Here is a 22,512-nt window from a genome sequence, read left to right on the forward strand (position 1 = left end):
ATAGGAGAGTATTCACTTTATTATGCAGAGGACATTAACGCATAATTTACAAGAGGTGGACAGAAACAAAGTAAGCACAGTTATCTCGTACTGGCATAGTTCAAGAATCTTATGAGCATAGAGGGAGACTGTTGGATCACATGTAGGAACACTGATAATTTAATTGTACGCTGAAATTCTTTCATATGGCAGCCACTGGTTGGACATATATCAAAAAATTTATCACATGTGTTACTATAGCAGTACGTAAACCTTTCCTGCAATCAACAGTGCAAGGACATATTGATACATTAATGCAAGACATAACTTATGCAACGAACAGTCACTGAACATCATTGCTGACAGTCTCTTGAAAGTACTGGTCACTGTGCCATCACTTTCAGAAAACAAGCACATACATCACTTCCCTTCTAGCGCATACACTTGTTTGATCATGCAGAAGTATTCAGATGTCCTAATGAAAAAGAGCTAGCTAACTAAAAACATGTGAGGTTAGGACATGAGCACTAATCTCGCGTATTTATGAATACGGTAAAAGCTTGTTAATTTGAAAGCCGTTATTTCGTAAAATCAGATTATTCAGGCGCGCTCTCTGGTCCCGGCCAGCGTAAGTGTTGTTTAATTAAATCAAACCCTCCTTAATTCGGTCATATTTGGCCGCAACCCGGTTAATTCGGACGATTCACAAAGCGCACCCCACACGAAGCGCCACAATCGTGCGGCACAAAGGAGCGACAACAGTGTTCCCAGCCAACCGAAACGAGGCGGTGCAATCTGCATCACTATTGCCATCATCGTGAACCGTATGGGAACAACGTTTCCAGTTAATTTTGAGTTAGCACGTTTCGGGTTAGTGAAGACAGGAAGGTCGTGAGCCGCGGTTACATTGTGGACAAGGTCAAGAGTGGCGAAAATTACTGCTCTTAAACTGCTCTTATGCAAAGTATGTGCAGGATTTACTTATTCGTCAAAAAAATTGCAGTGTGTTGACGTTACACACACTTGATTTTTTCTTGATACTTTCGATAATTGAGAATTTAGTTAATTCGGACATTTTTTCGGTCCTGTGAGATACGAATCAACAAGCTTTTGCTGAACAAATTTTTACGGGAAGTTCAAGGAGCAGAGATGCACACAATGCAGTCACCGAAACAAGAGTTTGGCATTAATTTTTGACTATGTGGTAGTTTTCCTGACCATTTCCAAAAGCAGTTTTTCTAGTGTTCCGCTGGGTGTGGTTTTCAGCAAAGATGAATCAATGAAGTTAGACAACAGGGCACAGATGTGCCACACTTTGTTGAGTTGTTCAGCCATACTGTTCGGGAAAATCTGTTATAGTATTCTGAAGTTTTTCACCCTCCTGATGACTCTCTCAACGTGTATTCGCACGCTTGCAATTCGTCTTGTTTCCTCTTCGTCTTTTTCTGACAGCTGCGGCCATCCACCCAGAAAAGGAGGAATGTTGAGACCTAACGAACGTGTCTTGCATTCATCTGCAATGGTGAATCCCCTATCAGCCATGATGCTGTGCCGAGGAGTGAATTTATGCCTATTTATGCCTATTTATACCAAATGCATATTTGTATATACAATTCGTCACAGTTTCGCCCGAAAGCTTCCAACGCTGCTCGACGAGTGTCCCTTTCTGATCTCGTCGAACACCTCCGAGCCGCCCCCAGAGGCAACGGCAACCGTCACCAGCGCCGCGCGCGTTTGATTCGAACGCGGGCAAAACGCCGACAGCGTCGACAACAGTTCTGCGTGTTGCCGGTGCTGCAGCATGTTCAAGTTTATAGAGCTGATAAAACTACTATCCTTACTCCGTATCAATAATTTTCCATCGCAATTGATGCTTCGCCTTTCGGGTGAAACTACGACAACATTTTTGTATAAACTAAGACAGTAGTACTATTTGGGGACATAGTCCTTAAGCCATGGTGGATGTTGTTTAGGTCGAGTAGACCTACGGAGGACTAATTCTGGTTGAGAAGGAGGAGTAGAAGAATCATTATTGGATGATGAGCTGGAAGTTTGTGCACTGTTATCCTGAGACTCTTCAAGAGGGTGAGGCTCAGGCGAAACGTCAGACGGAAACCCGACGGATTCTTCTGCGGTGGATGAACCAAGTGACGGTTGTGAAACCGGAGGAAAAGCTGTACCACTAGGAACTGGGAGAAAAGGTGGGAAACCATCATCGAGATATGAGTAGTCACTGGAATTACTCCCGCCACTTATGTTTTCAACAGAACGTGGATGGGCGTGACATTTCACCAGTCTGGAAGCATTTCAACGCTTGCCATTCGCATGCTGGAATGTGTGTCGACCTATTTTTCTATGTATCTTAAAAGGACGTACATATTTAGGACAAGACTTACGCGAGTTTCGTACTCGTACAAGATCTCCTTGTCGAAACTGACGAATTCTTGTGCCACGATTACGGTTTACGTACGTTGTGACCTTTTCCTGGATTTGTAGCACACATTTTTGAACTTCCTGGTGTAACTTTGGAGAAGCAAATTCTGGATGAATAGGAGGCATGTTAGCAACATCCAGTCGAGTCCTCGGTTGACGACTATGGAGCAGCAAAGCCGGAGGGACGCGTGTAGTGATGTGTGGCGTAAACCTGTAAATTGCCAAATATTCTAAGACTGCAAGCCTAAGGTCCCAGTGTTCCAATAACGCAACCTGTATGAACTCATTGATGACCCGTTTGAATCTCTCTACCTGGCCGTTTGCCTGAGGATAGAAAACAGAAGACAGGAAATACTTAATGCCTCTCTCCTTTAGAAAGTGGAAACAAACCGTGGTCCATTGTCGGACACTAATGCGTCAGGAAAACCTTCACGATGGAGAATTTAATAAATGCATGCATGATAGCCTGGGACGTGACTGAAAACAGGAAAGCAACGTCAGACCACTTGGATTGATAGTCAGTTATGGCTAGTGCAAAACCTGTGTACTGTGGGGCACGATTTAAAGGACCGCTTATGTCTATGGCTAAATTTTAGCAGTTATTCGGGAAACGCAACACCTCTTGCTACTACCGAAAGACCCCGTGCTGACAATTCCGGCGCGTTTAAATCGCTAGCTACTAGTAGATCTAAGTCACGTGAGTGAACTAAGAACACATTTAGCGCGCAACATTTAACCAAACTCGACAGTTGATCATGGCTGATTATATACTTATGAGCGTTAACAATGTGAAAAATGTGCAGGTAGTATGGAGCGAGTGAGGTGCTTTATAAACCGATAAAGACTATACCACGTCAGTGTGCACCTCCGGGGTCGATAGTAATTAGAAGAAACACTCACTAAAGTGCGTGAGTGATGCTAAGAAAGCTCCGCTTGCGAATAGCAGACGTACCAACATTAGTAGCCTGGGTTCAGTTTTCAAACTTCTGTGACTTCGCGAACCCACCACCGATTCTCGCATCTCATGGCGCTTTTGTCTATCGTTGCTATGCCAGCACGGTGCGGACGGGGCGGTGAAGTACTGTCGGCGGCTGTTCACGTGGTTTGGCCGTGTGTAAATATGCGTGTTTTGCTGCAGTCTCGGACGCTTTTTGCGACACGTCTGTGCCTGTTGGATGCCGTGGGCATTTTGAGGAGTTTACGGCCCGTGTCATCAAATTATATTTGGTGATGTAATTGCATTTTTATGCGTGGTTCATGCAGCGAGAACACGTACCTTGAATGAGCAAGTCTTCTCGCAAGCGAGTAAAGCTGACGTAGGTGTGAAAATTGTACTTGTGGATGTGGCGCTTTAATGAAAGAAAATAGTAGTAGCATCATTATCTTTCATCCCGAAATAAAGTGCTGAGAGTGCGTAGATATCAAGAGAACGTGCCTTAGATTTATTCCTACTGTTTTAAAGTGCACTGATTGGCCTGCGGACTTCTACAATTGCTGATTAGTAGAAAATATTAGTACTAATTATTTGAGTAGCTAATAAAATAATAATAATTATTTACTACTAATTAGCAACAGCTCATTAGTAGAGCGCAGCGGACTGCCAGGCCTGCTGGGGCCCTGGACAATGAACTCAAGGGGAGCGCCGCAGGATTTTGCAGGCATCGGTGAGACCACTTGTTGCGTTTGTAAGTTCCGAAGCCGGTGGACCCGAGCGCCTTCGCCAGCGCATAGCTGCACCCGCGTAGAGCTACTTGCGGCGCTCCCGCCATCTGGCGGCAAGCCAAGGCACGGAGACAACCACAATATACGGCCCCTGCGGAGAGTTGAACAACTGAACGTATTCAAGTAACGTTGGACGTACCGACAAGATACAGGAAGGCGATAGTGAAAATACGAGACCAAACGTAACGCAGTGTAATATCCTAGGTGCGATTACGAGGAAGACGCGGACTAGGGCAGGTCTGTTTGGAGTGCAGCACGCAACCGGTTGTTTCTTAGAGTAACGATATGGGTGCCAAGGGTAGAGAAACAACAATAAGGAGGGCAAAATGTGGGTACCGCGATGAGCTCATGAAATTAGTAGATACTGGGTAAAGTCCGTGCACTCTTGACTGTGGGGTAATTGGAGATCGCTGGGTCGGGCCTTTGACCTGCAGTGCTGATATGAATTACAAAGATGATTATTTAAACAATCTGTAGTTCTTAACTCGTTTGTGATGGTGCACCTTAAAAAATGATGCCTATTAGTAGATATAGAAACTTGTGTCTCAAAAAGCTTAATTCCCTAAACCATAACCATAACCATAAGAAATAAAGTATACGAAGCGAAAGTAATCTTAAGACCAACGTCGTTCACTCGGTCGCATGCGCCCACTCAGGTCGACGGTGGCCAAGCACGAGAGGTCCCACACCGGGGACAGGCCCCACGTGTGCCAAGTCTGTCAAAGGGCCTTCGCCCGTTCACACCAGCTGAACGCGCACCTCAACACGCACATGTCGGAGAGACCGTACGAGTGCTCCGTCCGCGGCCAATGCTTCGCGAGCACCTCCGGACTGCCGCACCACAGGTTCAAGCACCTGGACGCCACTCAGCATCCGCACCGGTGTAACGAATGCGGAAAGACATTCGCGCGCAAGCACAACCTGACGTCGCACCTGGTGACGCATACGGGCGAAAAGCGCCACGCGTGCTGTGTGTGCGGTCGCCAGTTCGCGCACAGAAGCGGCGCCAGACACCACGAAAGAGTGGTGCACGGAGCTGCGTCGGGATCCCAGCTCATGGCGGCCGACGCACCGAAAAAGCACGCAGGACCTCTCTCCCGCCCGCGCGCGTTGTGACCCCCGCGCCAAAAGCACTGTTGTAGCATGCAAGGTAACCAGGCACTGATTGCTAATGGTCTAGTATACGAAATTAAAAGCACGCTCTCGGCGTAGAAGTGGAAGCCGGCACGTCGGAAAAGACGTGATGCTCAAATCATAACGTTGGGCGAACGAACGTGCTATAAACGTTTTCTGAATAATTGAGCGTGTAGAATACCGTGGTAGCAGAAAAGTACAATAATACACTTATCCTAGTCGGTTGTGAACCTGTCCCGTGTATGATGCTTCTAGTACTATAGACAATTCCCAACTAACCCAGTCCATCACGCTTCTACGCTCAGAATATGTTGTTCTCGTGGCCTATAGTTGCGTAGCGAGCGATATTTAGGTCAAACTAGGAGCCTACAGTAGGCTTCTCGCTTCCAGCATATGTGCAGTCTCAACAAAATTGATCTCAGAAATGTTTAGCTTCTCTGGTATTCCGGTATTCCTTAAAGACCCAATAGGGGTCTTTAAAGAAAATAAAGTGAAAGTGAAACGCAGGCGTAATGCGCGTTTTACCGGAGTGGCGGGGGCGCAAAACTGAACGGTCTGTGTGGTGCAGCCACCTGGTGGCGCAAAGCTGCGTGAGACAAACAAGCTAATATTGCAGTAACCAAGTGTATTTTACTTCGCTGCTGGTGTACATTTTCTGCAGTGGTGTAATCGTGTTGCTGCCGAAAATTTACTCCTGGGTCAAACTGAAATACGTTTGGCTACTGCAATATTAGCGGTGTTTGTCTCACTGATCTCTGCGCCACCAGATGGCGACACCATGCAGACCTCTCAGGTTTACGTCCCCGCCACTCCGGTAAAACGCGCAGTACGCCTCCGTTTACCCTTACACCGGAAACGATAAAACTCTATCTCAACTACTTATTCTGCGTTCTTTGCACACAGTTTTCTCACAAAGGACTCAACAGATTTATGAATGTTTTATAACTTTTGTTCCTCCCGTGACGTCGAGACCTTTGTAGCAATCTTTTGCATTATCCAAAAAGCTCTATATACCGCCCCCTAAGAAGGCGCTTCCATTTACAGGAGTTAGTGTAGCGTTACGTAGCTCTATTGCGGAACTGGGCGGGGTGTTGTAGCAATGATTGTGTTTGACTGTGAATTACAAGAGAAATTTACAAGAGATACGGACAAAATAACTCTCTCATGCACCCTTTAGTAGCCGATTAAGAAATGTTTTTGTAATTAACTTTTCAATTTTCAATTGGGCGCTTGTAGTTAATAGCGAGCTGATGAGAACTTAGCTCTTGAAACGTTTAAAAATCTGTTATTTAGGGCACGCGGGCATGATGAGTTCCGCCTCTTCTTGCGCGTGTAACCGAAGCCAAATGTTAGCGCCTCAAAAGCGCATGTTTGCCCAATAAAGAGCTTCATTCTAAGTTGCTTGCGTGACTGCCCGCGTGCCGGCCGGTGGGCCACCACTTATAGTGTACTGTATATCGTGTTTTTATTCATGTCTGACATGAACTTCTATTACATACGTGTGGTCATATCAGATGTTGGTGGTTAGCTGCATATTGAGGACAGTGCCTTCCTTGGCTAGTATCGCATAGTCCTGTATCGGGTATTGTAGTTTTCAGCCTTTCCTGGGCTAATCCGTGAAATAGTCAAGTCAAAAAATGTGGCAGACTCCGTAGTTGAAGTCCTCCTAATGCGAAGCATTCATGATTACATGACTGTTGTAGATATTGTGTAGGGAACGGTGGTGCAAGCATTGCATTCTGCAGTGTTTATATTCATAATAAGTAAGACAATGTTTGAAGTGACAATAAATTAGACTGAAAGGAAATATAAATTTAATAACACATACCAAGTCGCCCCAGTGCACATATCTGCAGCGGCAGATACCCAGTCGCCTCTGTAGCAGATCATTTTAGACTGCATTGTCACCGAAGCCGGCCCACTTAAAGAACAAGATATCCCACCCGCCCACTCATTTGCAATAAAGCGCTCACACTTGGATGAGAATGCGTCCATTCAAAAGTATGGCTCGATCCCGAAAGTAGTGCAGTCTAAAGCCGTACCCGCAGGTAATCGCAGTCTGAATATGTGGACCGATCGTGAAGGTTGTACCGTTTGAAAATGTGGGTTATTTCCATGCGTGTAAAAATCTGGACTGATCACGAAGCTTGTGAATTGTAAATATTGAGAACGGTCGCGAAAATAGTACAGTCCGAAAATTTAAGCATTCCGATGCTCCCCTCTTGAACCCCTCACGAGAAGGGGGAAGGGATACAGTGCCATGTCCCGTGGCCCCATCCCATTCTCACCTGGGTCAAGAAGACCATGCATGTCTTTAATCGATTGTCAATCCGACTTCTAATATTTTTGGTTGCTTAGCATTTACGTTTTCTTTTTTTTTCTCGCAGGCTTCGTATGTCCGCGTGTCTGTGGTACGTGCATGAGTTTTATGGATAAACAGGTAACCCAAATTTCTTAACGGTGCCTTGGGATCGCCAGCTACAATGTAGCCTACGTTCCCATTTATATAGATTCATTAAACAACATGATTGCAAATGAATCTGACTCATTTATTTAATCTCTGCTACGAGTACATGGTTCTAATGTTCGTCGTGATGTGTAATAGCGAGAGGGTATTGAAGAGGTATATCACTGGCTTGACTGGCACGTCGTCAGAGCAGCACGAACCTGGGTCTTCAATTCGTCCTAGAACAAGAACGTAAAGCACACATATTAATGCCACGGGCAGTGGATCTGAGATTTCTGGCAATTCTTGCTTCAGTTACGGACTTCGCTGCTTTTCCACGTGTAATTAAATTCAGTGAATCAAGCAACAGTGATTAAATCAGGTAAGTAACGTGATATATGAGTCTTAGTTAGAGGACCGGATATTTCTTCAAGAGCTTACAGAGTACCACATGGCAATAACTTATTCCTTGTTGGCCTAAATATTTCACAAGAAAACAGAACGGTTCGTTGGGCGCTCCTGAAGTCGGTTTGTTTTACTAGTATCTAGTAGTTATTACTAGCAGAGATTTGCACTGTATTGCTAGTCATGCTTTCTTTAAGACCGGTCACTAGTCAATTAGGCTGTCAGTCCAAGTAACTGTGTATTAGTTTTACTAATGATATTATAAAGTTTCGTTTGATTGAATTTATTTTCATGCCGACAAAGAAACAAGAAGGTGATAGCCTCTGCCGGCCAGTGTTTTCATCTTATATTTCCTGCTGTCATCTCCGAGTGGCCGTAAGCATCTGTCGCTCATTACCATTTAACTTACTTCACAAAACAAAGCAAACTGCTAAAGTATTGTCCACTTACCGAGAAGAAGGCGTTCGAGTGGGTTTGCTGCAAATAAGATATAAGTAATATAAATGCCGCAACAGGACAGCAATATCGAAACGTTGTCCAAATGGAAGGTATTTGCATTTCGGACAGAACATAATACTTGAACTATTGTCCCATGCTGTATGTACCAAGCCACGCAGATGGACATCAATTATGTGCAACCATCTAGCCTGCATAAAACCTCTACTCACTCGGCGCACAACTGGTTTTGTATGTTCTCTCGTACAGCCGATTTTTTATTTTAGACATATCAAAGGCAATTTTCGAAGCATAGATTGATGGCGGCATAGAATAACAAAATGCATACAATACTACGACTATGATATGACAGAGCAAAGCGAAACAATTTTTAGCAGCAATAAATTATAGGATTAAAATCTTGAGCCATTCCACTCTGTAAAGGTGGATGACCAGCGAAGCTGTTTAGCACACGACACAGAGGTGACACAGAATGGGGAGGCCAAACTCCCGAATGGCAACGCGCCTACGAAAAGCGATGGCACAATCAGAGACGAGAATGCAGTCGTCGCCGGGAGTGCGCACTACACACGGCCTTCCCATTACGACTAGAGAAGTGAAATTCAAAATGGATAAGGGTACCTTGCCTTACATACACGCGCGACGGTGCCTCCGCCCCGGTAGAGCGGCAGAAAAGTAGGCAAGCAAGCGGTAGGAACACCGACAAAGAGAGGGCGGTTCGAACGAAGACATGAACGACCCTTGTTTTTGGAACCTCTGTAGGTCCCAGGTGTGACCAGAGTAGCTGAAGGGCGCCTAACAGGTCCCGGAGCCCACTACCCAGACTTTCAGGGGTACGGGCCATTGCGCTTGGACTCTTTTTATTTGTTTGTTAACTTTTGGTCCAAGAAATAATTTCTAGGACCAAAAATTAATTTATATAAAAGCTAACTGCTAGGTATCTCCACAATGTTATCTTACGGATACCATTGTTTCAAAACTTTGCCCGCCATCGCCATTATTCATGGAATCATGCTGATGCCAAGGATCCAGATGCTTCTCACGTATTTTCATCATTTTTGTATCCTTCTGGCAAATAAACTCAATTCAAATTCAATTCAATTATTTCAACGACGGAAATGCGCAGCTGCGAGCCAGACGCACCAACTACTGAACTAACGGGGAACATTCGCGCTTGGCAGTTCGTGCGGGGTATAGTCCGCGACGGGAACTCTAGATGTAGTGGCACCGGTTCCTGTTTATTGAAAGCCAGAGCGGGCGTTGTGGCGATGATCAAACATTCTGCCTTATACCTCGGGAACAAGTCGTTCTCAGCGAATCAGTTGGCTTAAACAACGACATGCAGCGATCAATGTAAATAGGCGCTGGCAATGGACCGTGCCGCGTTCGTGGTGCTCTCCCACCGTTTTGCACGCAGCAACCCTACACAGAAACGTAACAAATGGGAAGCTAATGCACATGACTGTAAGGGAACTATACCAGACCGTCAATTCAGAGCGTAAATTTTGAGAGTTGTATATATCGAGCTTGTCGGCGTCCGTACACAGTTTTAAGAAGAAACTGAGCCGATGGAAAAGTACTGTTTTAGGGAATTCTACTCGCTTTGCTGAGAAACTCGTGCACGTTTAGACACTTCGAATGATACGGTTTCTATTGCGCTGCGAAATAGAAGATCCTTGAAAAACGGCAGACAGTCCCTTCAAGCGAGAAGCGGGACGCTATCGCTGGCTTTTCCCTACTAGTCTCGGTCGTTTAATTACTGCATGTAAGGCTCATTTTCTCGTCCCTCCGTACTTTTTTTTTCCCCGGGCGCCCGGCATAGCCCCAGCCCTATAGTCTCCAGGTCCGCACGGACCTCCGATTCCGCCACAATGCTTGCGCTCCTCGTAACAAATTGGGGAAAAAGGTGTAGCGGGTACATGCAGCGGCAGCATGGTGTGCGTGGTCGAGGCATACTTACGCGCTCGTCATGGCTCCGTTCACAAATCTTAGTGAAGACGCAGTCCAGGTCCTCGCAATGAAGGCGCTCCTTCACCTGTGTGAGCTTCTGGGAAGTCTAGGGAATAAATGCAGTATGGATGGCAGTCATTCCAAGGCGCACCATAGCGTTTTTAACGTGCTCTTTTGCGTTTTTCGCGAATATTCCCAACGGTAATTTTCGTAAAAGCACTTTTCCCTTGCCTGCTTTACAGCTAGTGTTAACATATCCCGCATACTACGAATGCAATTTTCGCGTGGGGTAGGCATTGCAGTCGCTACGGCACCTAAAAGACAGAATTATTGTATCTGATTTCAGGTAAAAACAAAACTCTCGAATAACGTCTTGCAAAAGTATTGACATACCCATATCGGGTTATTCAATGGTTAATGACTGCGATGTTGCTATAGTCATGGCCAGAGATAATTGTATCAAGCCGGTGCTTTTTAAGCTATCCTGAACAGCCGGCTGAGTGCCAGTGTTTCAGCCTCTGCATCCATGTATACTAGTAAGTAATCGTGTTATTATTGTCTTTCGAGTTTTTACAGTGTGCCAATGTCGGTGCCTCAATGGAATCAGTCTCCCGATTCGAGGCGCGTTCACTATGTTAAGGGGAAACGCCACCGGCATGGCTATGCAGGTAAGCATAAATAGAAACCAAAAGTGTTGAGTGAGCCACATAATGATGTAGCAGCAGGCAGTAAACTTACACCACCAAACCTAAGATAACTCCCTCACCGGATGAGAGAATGCGAGCGAAAAACGAGGCACTACGTCTGAAACGTCGTTGGCGAAGTCAAGCCTGAGCAATCGCGAGCCGCCATCAGCGTTAAAGTTTCAAAAAATGTTGGCTTCGAAATAACGCTTTCGTATCCCGCTGACTTAAGTCCTATGCACGCCACCCGGGAGTCAACTTCAGTATAGCACCATTTTTCCCGACGTATATCGCTTGGCAATGCTTGTGACGGGCTTCAACAGCGCTAAATAGTGTGCTCTGACATTTTGAACAAGTTGCAGTTTGATTAGGGGTTATTCCTAGTAACCCAGTAACGTGAATGGCTTTTTGCGTTTCATAACGACTGACACGGGCGGGAGAAAATTCACACATTAGATATGGATCTTCCTTTAGGGCGTTCCTTCGGTTGGTTGGACTTTCATAACAAGATGCCAATTAACAGAAAAAAAATCATTTCAACCTTTTGTGTACAAGCGGCGTTCAAAGAAAAGACCTTTCGGCTGTGACTCAGTAACTGCACCGCAGAAGTTCCATTGGTGGGAAGGAATAGCAAGAATGCTGGACGCGTCTGTTGTGAAGAATGAACATCTTCAAGTTTCATGCGCTTCGAGGGAAATTATACTGCGTTTTATACTTAGCAGGCAACGCTGCGAAAACTACGCAAATAGTCCGATCGTATAACTCAGCTGGCTTCACAGCACAGTTCTGTATTTGTGATGCTTACTACGGAACACAAACTTCATGTTGCTGCTACAACTTGTGGACATAATGATACGTCAAATTACGAATTATTTCCGCAGGTTGACGTACTATGTTTTTGTTGCGAGCGCAAACGGAGCGCCGTGGCCCCTAGTCGCAAAAACGTGTTACACCACTTATCCAGCGGTTAGTTGATTCCGGTGTGCCATGCCTTCCATGCAATAATTACGCCATATATTGTGGCATATAAGTGTTATACAGTATTAAATCAAAGTACATGACGCATAGCCATATTGTTCTTTTCTAAATGAAGCACTATTTTATTTTATTTTGAGTTGCAGATGGGAGTAGCAAAAGAAGTCTACCTAGCCTTCGTAGTGTAGCCTGCTATGTACGAAATTGAGTATAGAGACCCATGTTACCACCATTCATATGAGTGCAATGCGGTGCAGTAGAAATGCACAGACGATTACTTGCACCACCTTTGCATGCTTCGCGGAGGGCTAATCCAACATTGCCAGCACTGCAGCACTATAGACTACAGCGAAAACGCAATCCGAGCTAAGAATAAAACGCGATACATTCGTCGAATTGTCAGCAAATGAGCAGTTTCTTCACAACGTAATATAATGTCGCCACTTTCTAAAAGGCACGAGCTCAACTGAAGGGCTTGTGTCAACGCGTTTGCTAAATGCAACATGTGTCACTATACTCGATTCCCTGTGCAGTTCACTCTGGGAAGCATCTCTTGTAAAAATGTTTATGAACTTTGTACACGAAAGGTTCCCAATGTAAAAATTAGTGTAGTATGCACTGGAGGCGCAAAGCTAAATAGACAGCGGAGCTGATGGGCACCTAACTAGTCCTGGCTTTTGGGCTAGGCTAAGCACGACCAAATCATCCCAAGCATTTTCAGGAATTTATTGATTATTGATAGATTATTGTTACCTATTGATTGGCTATCGATTGGCTATCGATGACTGACTAAGCTTAAGTAGTCTAGCCGTGCTAATCTAGACTTAGCCAGGTTCAGCTTCGCTTGTTCACAGGGGTATGTGTCATTGCGGTTGGGCACTTTCTGAACTACCGCCAGGATCGGCCCACAATTTTTGGGGACGACCAACGGACTAACGGCCGGCTTAAACAGCTCCGCTGTTAAAACGCTTCTTTTACCTGCATTGTATGATCCAGTCTAAAAGCAGCTGCACTTGTGTTCGCATAGTGATTAAGGGAGTGAAGGGTGTAGGCGTCACGTAGCAATCATCAAAAAACAACCCTTTATCGCAACTTACCGCTTCGTTGACATTGGCACGCACGCAGGTTACTAGGTTATGCCTTTGCTCGGGTGTCGCTCCTGAAAGAAAATTGACAAACGTTAATATGTGGTGCTGACTTTAGTATTATAGCTGCACAGAGATTCAATTGAGTATTCCGTTCCCCTTGCTTACTTAAGGGCATAGCACATGTACATGAGGACCAAATTACCCTTTTTGTAGTTGGATGTGTGCAAGCAATAATTGATCTTGTGTTCACTGGAAATTCGTAAATGTATGCCTTAACAAGCTATTGTATTTTTTCACCCAGTGTGTGTGCATAGCCAAGCTTCAAATTAGCGTTTCTGTATTGTATTTTACGTTTTTCAATATATGGAACACTGCAATTCTGTGGTTTAATGTCCCCGAAAGAGCACAATGGTTTAGAGTGACGCCGTGGAACAGGGCTCCGAAATAATTTGCGTCACCTTTTCAATGGGTACGTAAAAAATGGTACAAGAGTGCTTTAGTGTTTCGCCTCCATGAGAACGCTTTCGCCCTGCCCGGAAATCGAAACTGTGGCATTGAGCCAAGTTTGTAGCCTTTCTCAGGTGTCGGATGCCGGGACGTAGTTACAAATTATGGTTACTGTTACGTTGACGCTTATCGTGGTGGAAGATAAACTGCTTGTGCTGCTATTTAAATGCTAATTTCTGATAGCGCAGTAACAGCTAAACGAGACAGCAAAACTCCTGCGGCCTCTTAAAGGCGGATCCACAGGACGGAAGATATCACTGGTTCAGTTGCTGGACGAGGGGGATACGCCATTCTAAGGCACGGAACCACGTCCTGGGCAGTTGATCTTTTACGCACTTGCGCGCAGGCGGATTCCTTGCCTATGGGCAACGTCACCCTTGTCCACAAAGTTTAGGTGTGGAGATGTTTTGTACATGTGACTTAGCTTAGTTACGTTCCTCAGGCATTGCGAGCAGCTGTTGTTGAGAGCGCAGTGTGGTGTTTTACAGCATTTTTCTTGCCTTTCTCGCTCTGTCGAATTGGAAGAGACAGTCAATTTTAGCCCTTTAATAACGTGGCATATAAAACTCAGAAAAAAATTTATTTTCCATCTAAATCTGCAAAACACATCAAGAATAAGCATATTAACAAGAAAAAATATGTTGCGGAATTTTTTTTGGCAAGGGGAAAAAAACCCCAGCCAGGAAACTGGAAGTGTGCTTTACCCCGAGCCACTTAAAGCTTCCTTTTTAATTTGTATAGACAGCTCTCATCATACGTGAACCACAAGTATATATTTCATTTGCTTTACATCAAATGCGTAACACCAATACCATTTGATATCTTGCATGGACCTGCCTCCTCTAACATTGCTTTCAAAAGACAGTGAGTCGCATGCCTAACTTCTTGTTCCTCGTGCGTGTTCCTGCTCTAAACAAACAAATGGCGCTTGCTTCCTATCATTCAGTGCTGCCCAAAGACATTTAGCCGGAATACTTTACTCAATACTGAAACTCGACAAGAAAAAAAATTCTGGTATGTTCCCTGTAGGCAACACTCAATAAAAGGTTAAACATTAAAATACATTTTAGAACTGTACATGCCGATACACTGATTTGATTACGAAGCAAGTCGTAGTGGGGAACTCTGCAATAATTCTGACCAAGAAGAGTCCACTGCAATGCACGTAAATCTCAGTACACAAATGTTTCTGCACTTCGTCCGAATCGAAGTGAGGCCACCGCCACCGGGTTTGAACCCGCAACCTCGAGCTCAGCAGTACAAAGTTGTAGTCACTCTTACACCATCAATAGAACAGTCTATTGTTATTTGCTTACTTCAATCGTCATAATGCGGTCTTACGAATCAAGGCAGTACACCCTGTAGGTTTGCGGAATCAAGGCAGTGGAAGTTTTCACTCACCGCACAGGGAGAATGGTGGGTCGGCGTTGACGATGCCGAAGAGTGCGACAATAGCGAGGGCGAGAACAACCTTCATGTTGGCAGAGTTCCGGTGAGAGTGCAGCAGAACCAGAGTGGGAAGACAAGGTGCGACTCGGGAACACCGCGTGCTTTTTATAAGCAAGCCTCCGATCCTATACATTTTGTAGACGCGGCAAGCCGCGATACGATAAGCCACAGTGTGCATACTAACACTTCTTCACAACAAGCGGGCGATAACCAGGATTTCTCCGTGCGACACTAGAACCGTCGGATGCGAAACAAGAAAAAAAGAAAGAAAGCAGGAACAACAAGAACTCAGCGGGAATGCCTGTGCACTCGTGTGGAGAGAGATATTTACTTTCTTAGCGGATGTTCTTCAGACACTTCTTGTCGAGCCGCCGTCTTTGGCGAAATCATAACCAGCCACAGCGTCAGCGGCTGGGCTCCTGCACCGTGCAAGTTCGCGGAAAAATGAGTGATGCTGATGTTACCATTTTTTACCACAGCTGTTGGTGTGCTCTTCGCAGAACGAGTTGTCAGAATATCGAGTCTCGGCTTTCATGTACTGGTATCGGCCTCAAGAGCGAACTGATAGTGTTTTTCAGTCCTTGGGAAAGGGGGGGGGGGCAAGAATTCGTCTTACAGATTGTTAGAAGAACATAGCAGTCTTGAGGGCGGTGTTTTGGTTCTAGCACTTTTCTTTCTCGCCTAATATCCTAGCATTACGCGACCGGTAAATTTGTGCGTTTTCATAACTCCTTCCTCATTGCAATCTTGCATGTGAATGTAGTTAAACGTACCGCTGTAAGCGCATATATTTATAGCAGACCTGCAGCTACGCTCAGGTTTTAACGTGATAGCCTTGTTCCGCAACTTCAGCTTTTTGCATGGTTGGGCGATTTTGCACAATAAACAGTAGCACATAGCCAGTGGCCCAAGCTGTCTACTAGACTGGAGAACTAGATAGGCCCTGGATATTGTCTTTCTGAACCAACAACTTGGGCCACTGCGTATGTGCCCGACTGGACAACTTCAACCTCGGCAATGCGTATGTGATATTGGTATGTGTCCATTCTTATCGAATTGGCCAGAATGGATGTGCCAAGGTTGAACAAGGGTTATGTTGTCTTCAATGCATTAAACCGATATCATTAATACATCACAAGTGGTATGTTGCCTTAGATGTATGAAAGCGAGCATAGCGGCTTGATGTATTGCCACTTCAACGAAGTGATGCAACACTATCAGTAAATTGACTATGCATAGTATCTATAATTTTTTTGAAAATATTCATAACGTAGAAACAATTGCGGCAGAACCCACATCACGATGAACGTGGACGTTAATACGATTAGCAATGTAGCAAAATAGCGACACAACGTAATGGTAACATAGAGATGCGTCATATATTTGAGGCCTGTATAGCTCTTATCTCGCACTTCCCTCTGGAAATGCTTGATGATCCAGCGGCGCGCAGCGAAGCCCACGCGGGGAGCTTGTGGGAATATACCTTCAGAGAAGTTTGTCCGAACATATATGACTCGCATTCAATTGCGCCCAAGCACAACACAGATATGAAATAATTTTTCTTTCGCCATTAATGAATGGCACATATCCAGAGTCAAATACCCAGTCGCCTAAGTTGTTACGGTGGTTGGTATCGAACCCTTTCACCTGAACACAGCAGCCCGATGGTTTACCCATGGACTTCCCGATGACCCAAGCTGACGGAAAAACGGTTAGACAGAGACACAAATAGAGATAGCTGGATAGATAGATAGATAGATAGATAGATAGATAGATAGCCCTCATAAAATGTGTGAAGTATTTTAACTATGCTAATCACATTAAAATGCTGTCAATAGAACTACCGACAGAATAAATGGTGAAGGTGCGTCAAGATACCGACGTCCTCTCGCGTTCTCGTCCTCCCTGGAGCTACGTTCCGGTCGCCGCCTGTGCCCGGCTACCCCTACAATGATGGACACTTCGAACCCCGGCTCTTTCCCTGTAACACCAACGATTGTAACACTGACGGTGCCTTTAACCCTGTAACACCGACGATTCCACCTGCGGTGCCATCTTGGAGTGTAACGCGATCCCCATGTCTTTGCGAGACTCTGCGGTGAAAACGTCGAAGACTGGCTCGACAACTACGACCACGGGAATTAATGCAATCGGTGGTCCAAGAGTAAGAAATTGACGCAATATGTCGCGTTTTACCTGACCGGTGTTGAGAAGGCGTGGTATTTCGAACTCGAAACCAACATTGCCGATTCTTCAACGTTTACCACTAAGCTGCGGTAGATCTTGACCTTCACCTCTGGCCGTGAAGATGTCGTCAAATGGAAGCCGCAAATGCGCCTCCAACCTCCGCATGAGTCTCACACCTCATTGACAGATAATGTCTTTGCTCTGTGCCGCCTTGCGAACCTTACTTAAAGTCTTCGTAGAAACAGCCAGTATATATCAGGATAACCAATCCATTGATTTAAGTATTGTATGTATGTGTATTGTTTGTATGTGTCGTGATTTAAGTCTTGTATGTATGTGTTCAAGCATTCTTGTAGTCAGTGTGACACCGCACCATATTCATCATTACTGCTCAACCCCTGCGGGTGTTTCTACTAACACTTTAAGTAATATTTAAAACTAGTCATTCTGAAATAAAAGAATGGTTCCTTCGGAGACATGGCATCAGCGTGTTATGATTTGGTTTTCCTAGGTCAACACGATTTTGTTTGCGCGGTAGTGTATTTGCACTTGCGTGGTTCGAATTATTCTGCCCTCTACTGAGGCGAATTCGCACTGGGCAAAAGAAACAACGAAGCCGATTGTTAGAGACATGAACATATAATTAACACAAACCGTCACACACACAAACCAACTAAGCAAGATACACCGGCCAAGACTAATAGAAATTTTCATGCAGTTCTTGATGTTCGCACACAATAAACAATTATATAAAAAAGTAAAGCCCGTGACCGGTAACAACTACTTGGCATGCGTCGGTGCAGCTACACGGGAAGGCGTTGCGACAGCCAGTCAGATGCAGGGCGTCGGTCGCGTGAGGATAACACGCTGCTTGCTTCTTGAGGATCATCTGCAGCTCGGCCAAGGAGTCGCAGGAGGGGAGTGGGAAGCTCTTGCCTTCAGCACCATGTCACCAGGATCCACGAACACCAAAGGCTGGAGGTAGGACAGAGGCCGAATCGTCATTGAAGTCATGAAACTCGGGCCCGCAGCCCGGCGTTCCTGAAGTCTTGAGGCTCGACCCGCAGCCTGACCACCTCGCTTCGCACACTCCGCACACCGGTCTTCCTACTACTAAGAATACTATTAAGTATTTTGAGATAAAATATTTTTTTCATAAAGTGAAATAATAGGAATAATTCATAATTTTAGAAATTCACCAAGGTATTCTTTTTGTATCTGTATGGAAACTGTAAACTGCAAGAAAAGCATTCCTGTGGCTTTTTCCCAGTGAAGTCGCCCCAAAGGAGAGAATGGTTGGCGAGGTTAGTAATAGGCCAAGTTTTCAAAATGCAATAAAAGAGCTTTCTTTCTCTAAAAATTGGCGGCACGAGAGGAAGAAGTTCTCAATGAATTCGGATTTTTGGCAAAAAGCACATAGAAGGGACACAGCGAGACCAGACCTGTGTAAGTAAAAATTTAGAGGCGGTATACAGCATCTCAATTTTGCAACGAAACTTGAAGCACACAAATTATTATTCCATGGGAAGCAAAGATGGTGGAAATCAGAAGACGATGCTAAAATAGATTTTGTGTAATTTTGAGATACAGAGAAATTTCTGTACCTATACACTCTTAGCACGGTAATGTTTATGTTAACGTATCATTGCAAGTAACTTATAACATAAAGGTTACTCGGTGACTAAAAAAACTTGATCTTTGCGTTTTCGTGAATTTCTGTCGCAGATAGAGGTTACATGTGTCGAAGCGTATATTTTAAAGGTTACTGCAACGCCAAATATCTTGTAACCTTTAGATTGTAACCGCTAACGGAGTTGCCATTCGTGGCTTAGGGGACCTACTGTATGGATTGGAAGTTTACTTATTATTGTGTCGTATTGCGATCCTGATGTGGTGTTTTTAGCCGGGACTAACCTATACGATATGTTGTGCGGCCGAGGGAATGAGGCTGGTTGGACTAACTTAATATTTTATTTACACCAGTGGGGATCTTTGGTTTCGCATTGTAAAAAAGAAATTTAAATCTTGCACGAGCGTATGCTCAAGAGAGACAGCAGCAATTCATTCGTCACTGATCTCTACTGCATACGTGCCACTATAATCTAAAAGGAAGCCACAGAAACTAGTAAACATACATCGGAGAATATTGTGGCAAACGATGTTTTGGCATGAATTATCACCACGGTTCAATGTGATGGAAAGCCCCCCGCTATCGATACAGGCATTTTAGGCTGTGGTATAAAACATAGACTTGTGTACCTGCACAAAACCTAAAAGCAGATGCATTATGGTGATTGAATATATATTTGTGCCCTATATTCTTTTTTTTCCTTGTGTATCAATGCTCCCTTTATTCGCGTTTGTTTTATATTCTCCTGAAACGCGACACCCACTAACAGCGGGCGCACACTGAAGGCCGCACGTGGGCGCACGCTAGAGGAGTGTAAAAGCTTGAGGACCGACAGAATCAAAGCGTCGAGCAGGCCGAATAACTAATCTGCAGGGCGAGAAAGATGCTTCGTAATCAGACTTACTTGTGCACTGCAACTGAATGTTTTGCCACCGCGCTTTCTTTTTCTTCTTTTATTTCTTTTTTTGTATTTTGATGTATAAGAGGGAGTGGTTCCTAAATTACAGCAAATGTTGGGTTCATTAGAGAGCGCCAGACACGCACCAATTTTGCCCGGTCACTAACACGCGAGAAAGACGCGGCTGCATTCACATGACAGCAGGAGACAGCTGCTCCGGTAAGGTCTCGTAGAGAGATGAACGTGGGCTCACGGTGGGAGGCCACAATGGCGGCCGGCCAAATGAGCAGGGAGAAAACGTACAAATACAAACGAACAGCAACATCCTGAAACATTAGAATATTAGCATCTTGATATATATGGTCCTGTGATACTTTGATGGGACTCTAGTTTGATTATTATCTTTAGTTGCGCTAGATGCGGGGCGTAATCAAACGCGCTTCAGCTTCAGCCACACATGAGCGCTGTCATATCTCTGCATTGCGCAGCTCTCGCGATGCACTCCTAAAGGCGCGCGCGCCGCTGAAAAGAAGCCATGACGCCGGGCGTGGAGCACGGACATGTTTGGCGTGCTGCGTGGCCGCTGCGACGAGACGCATTGCCGATGGCCAATGGTAAAAGTTCTTCGCTTACCTGAGAGTGGTGAGCATCGGTTGTGTTGTGACTGCTGTAATGAATGCCGAAGACAGCAATAAATGTGACCTAGGTAAGCAATGCTTCCTGTTCAGCTATTTATTTGCTGGTCTGTGTCTGTCGTATCTTTCACCGTAAATTCATGCTCATGCTCGCACTATTCAGTTTTATTGAAGGGAACTACTTGCTCGCTTCATAAACACTGTTTTTAATATTTTTTATCACTATCAGTCACCGTGTTGGTTATTCTTAAATATCAAGTTTATGTTGCACTTTTGTGCGGACGCACAACATTGACCTCATGCACGGAACTGGTGTTTTGTGATGATATTCAGTTTGTATCACTTGATATTGTGTTTTGACTGTTAAACTGTCACATTATTGGGGTGTTGTTTTTTGTACTTGTACTGGAGGGGAGTACGAACTGACTTGAGAATTCATTTTCGTTCAGTTTTTTTTTCATCTTAAATTTTTATTGTTACCGACATTTCCTAGACAGAACAGTATATTCCCCTTAGGCGTGTTTAATTATTTGTTCTGTTGCAGTTTTTTATCTGTTTGTGGTTTATTTATGTCTCTTTCATTACATGTTAATAGCTGTTGTTTGCATGGCGATGCTAACACGTAACTATGAGATTGTAAGATTACTTTTCTGTCATTGTAGGCTCCACTACACAGCAAGGAGATCTGAAAATTAGCAACTGACATACTAACAGCAAAGAGACATGATTGTGCTCGAAACAGGGATGAGATCGTCCTCCTCGTGGAAGTCTAAAACTTATATGTATTTGTATTTGAACATATTGTACACGAACCTGCAACATTTCTCTTTTTTGCCCATTCCTCGTGATGCTGTAGAAATTTGTGATGCCAGGCAGCGCTGTACTCTGAGGTTTTTTCATTACTGCTTCATGGCCGTGGAGAAGAAAACAGACCAAGGCAAAATGTAATTTTGCTTGTGAAGGGAAAACTTTGAGTTACCTTGTTTTGTATATGCAAATAAAGTAAACATGACATTTTCACTAAATGTTTTGTGTCAGCTTTCCTTCTCACAGCTGCTACTCACATCATTTCCAGAATGTGAGTGCTGCCATCTCATACCTCTATAATTTTTTCGATACAAGGAATGTTGCGCGCAGAAATGCGTATTCATTCTGGAATGTGCCGCCTTTTCAGATGTGCTTTCCACTTGTGCAAAATATAATGATTAGAAATCTCATTATCATGTGATGACGACATGATGCTTTTTGCAGAACACTTTTAACATGGTCCGCAGCAAAGAAAAGTGTTGCGTGACGAACCTTTATACAATGCATTCACCAGTATACAAAGGCAACATACTGTGTATTTGATCAATTATTTTGTGTTTTGCACGTTTAATCCAAAATTACCAATTATGTGCCAGCTTATTTCAAAAGGTACAACTGCTTTGATGTATTGTGCATTCTATACTAATTCCTGCAAGCTGCCTTGTGTAAATGACCTGCGCTGTAAAATAGCAAGGTGGCAAAGGTTTATACGTTGTTAACCTGTCTGTCCATGAATATTAAAAAAAATAATTTGAGACGAAATGTTTATTTCCGCTGAACAAGTTTATAGTCATCGCAATAGAATTTCAATATTCATCATTAGTACGCATGGCGCCAATGTTTGACTGATTAGCATGTAAATAAACAATCGTGGTTAACTACAGAGCTGCTCAATCAGCACTCCATATCCAGGTGCTGGAAGCATTCTGCCGCAGAAAAGTCTCAAAAACACATACTGTGAACGTGCCATAAAATGCATTGCTGTTCCAGTTGAGATCTTTACAGAATTTTGCAGCAAACATGCCATAAAGTGCACTGCTGTTCCAACTGAGATATTTACAGAATTTTGCTGCAGGTTGTGCAGAAAGAATAACTGAAACAGCAACGTACTTCATTGCAGATTCAATT

The 22,512-nt window shown here is 44.3% G+C and overlaps 1 protein-coding gene across 1 annotated transcript in view; it reads right to left on the bottom strand.

Annotated features, from left to right (window-relative positions):
- Nucleotides 1–15,339, bottom strand: part of LOC119449144 (uncharacterized) — a 146,248-nt gene extending 130,909 nt beyond the window's left edge. Inside the window, exon 1 of the mRNA XM_049666303.1 lies at nt 15,250–15,339. Coding sequence (XP_049522260.1) covers nt 15,250–15,255 — 6 coding nt within the window. The 5' untranslated portion in view covers nt 15,256–15,339. The remainder of the gene's footprint in view (nt 1–15,249) is intronic.
- Nucleotides 15,340–22,512: the final 7,173 nt, after the last annotated feature.

Source organism: Dermacentor silvarum, chromosome 4 (assembly GCF_013339745.2).
Source record: "Dermacentor silvarum isolate Dsil-2018 chromosome 4, BIME_Dsil_1.4, whole genome shotgun sequence".
Taxonomy (NCBI): Eukaryota; Metazoa; Arthropoda; class Arachnida; order Ixodida; family Ixodidae; genus Dermacentor; species Dermacentor silvarum.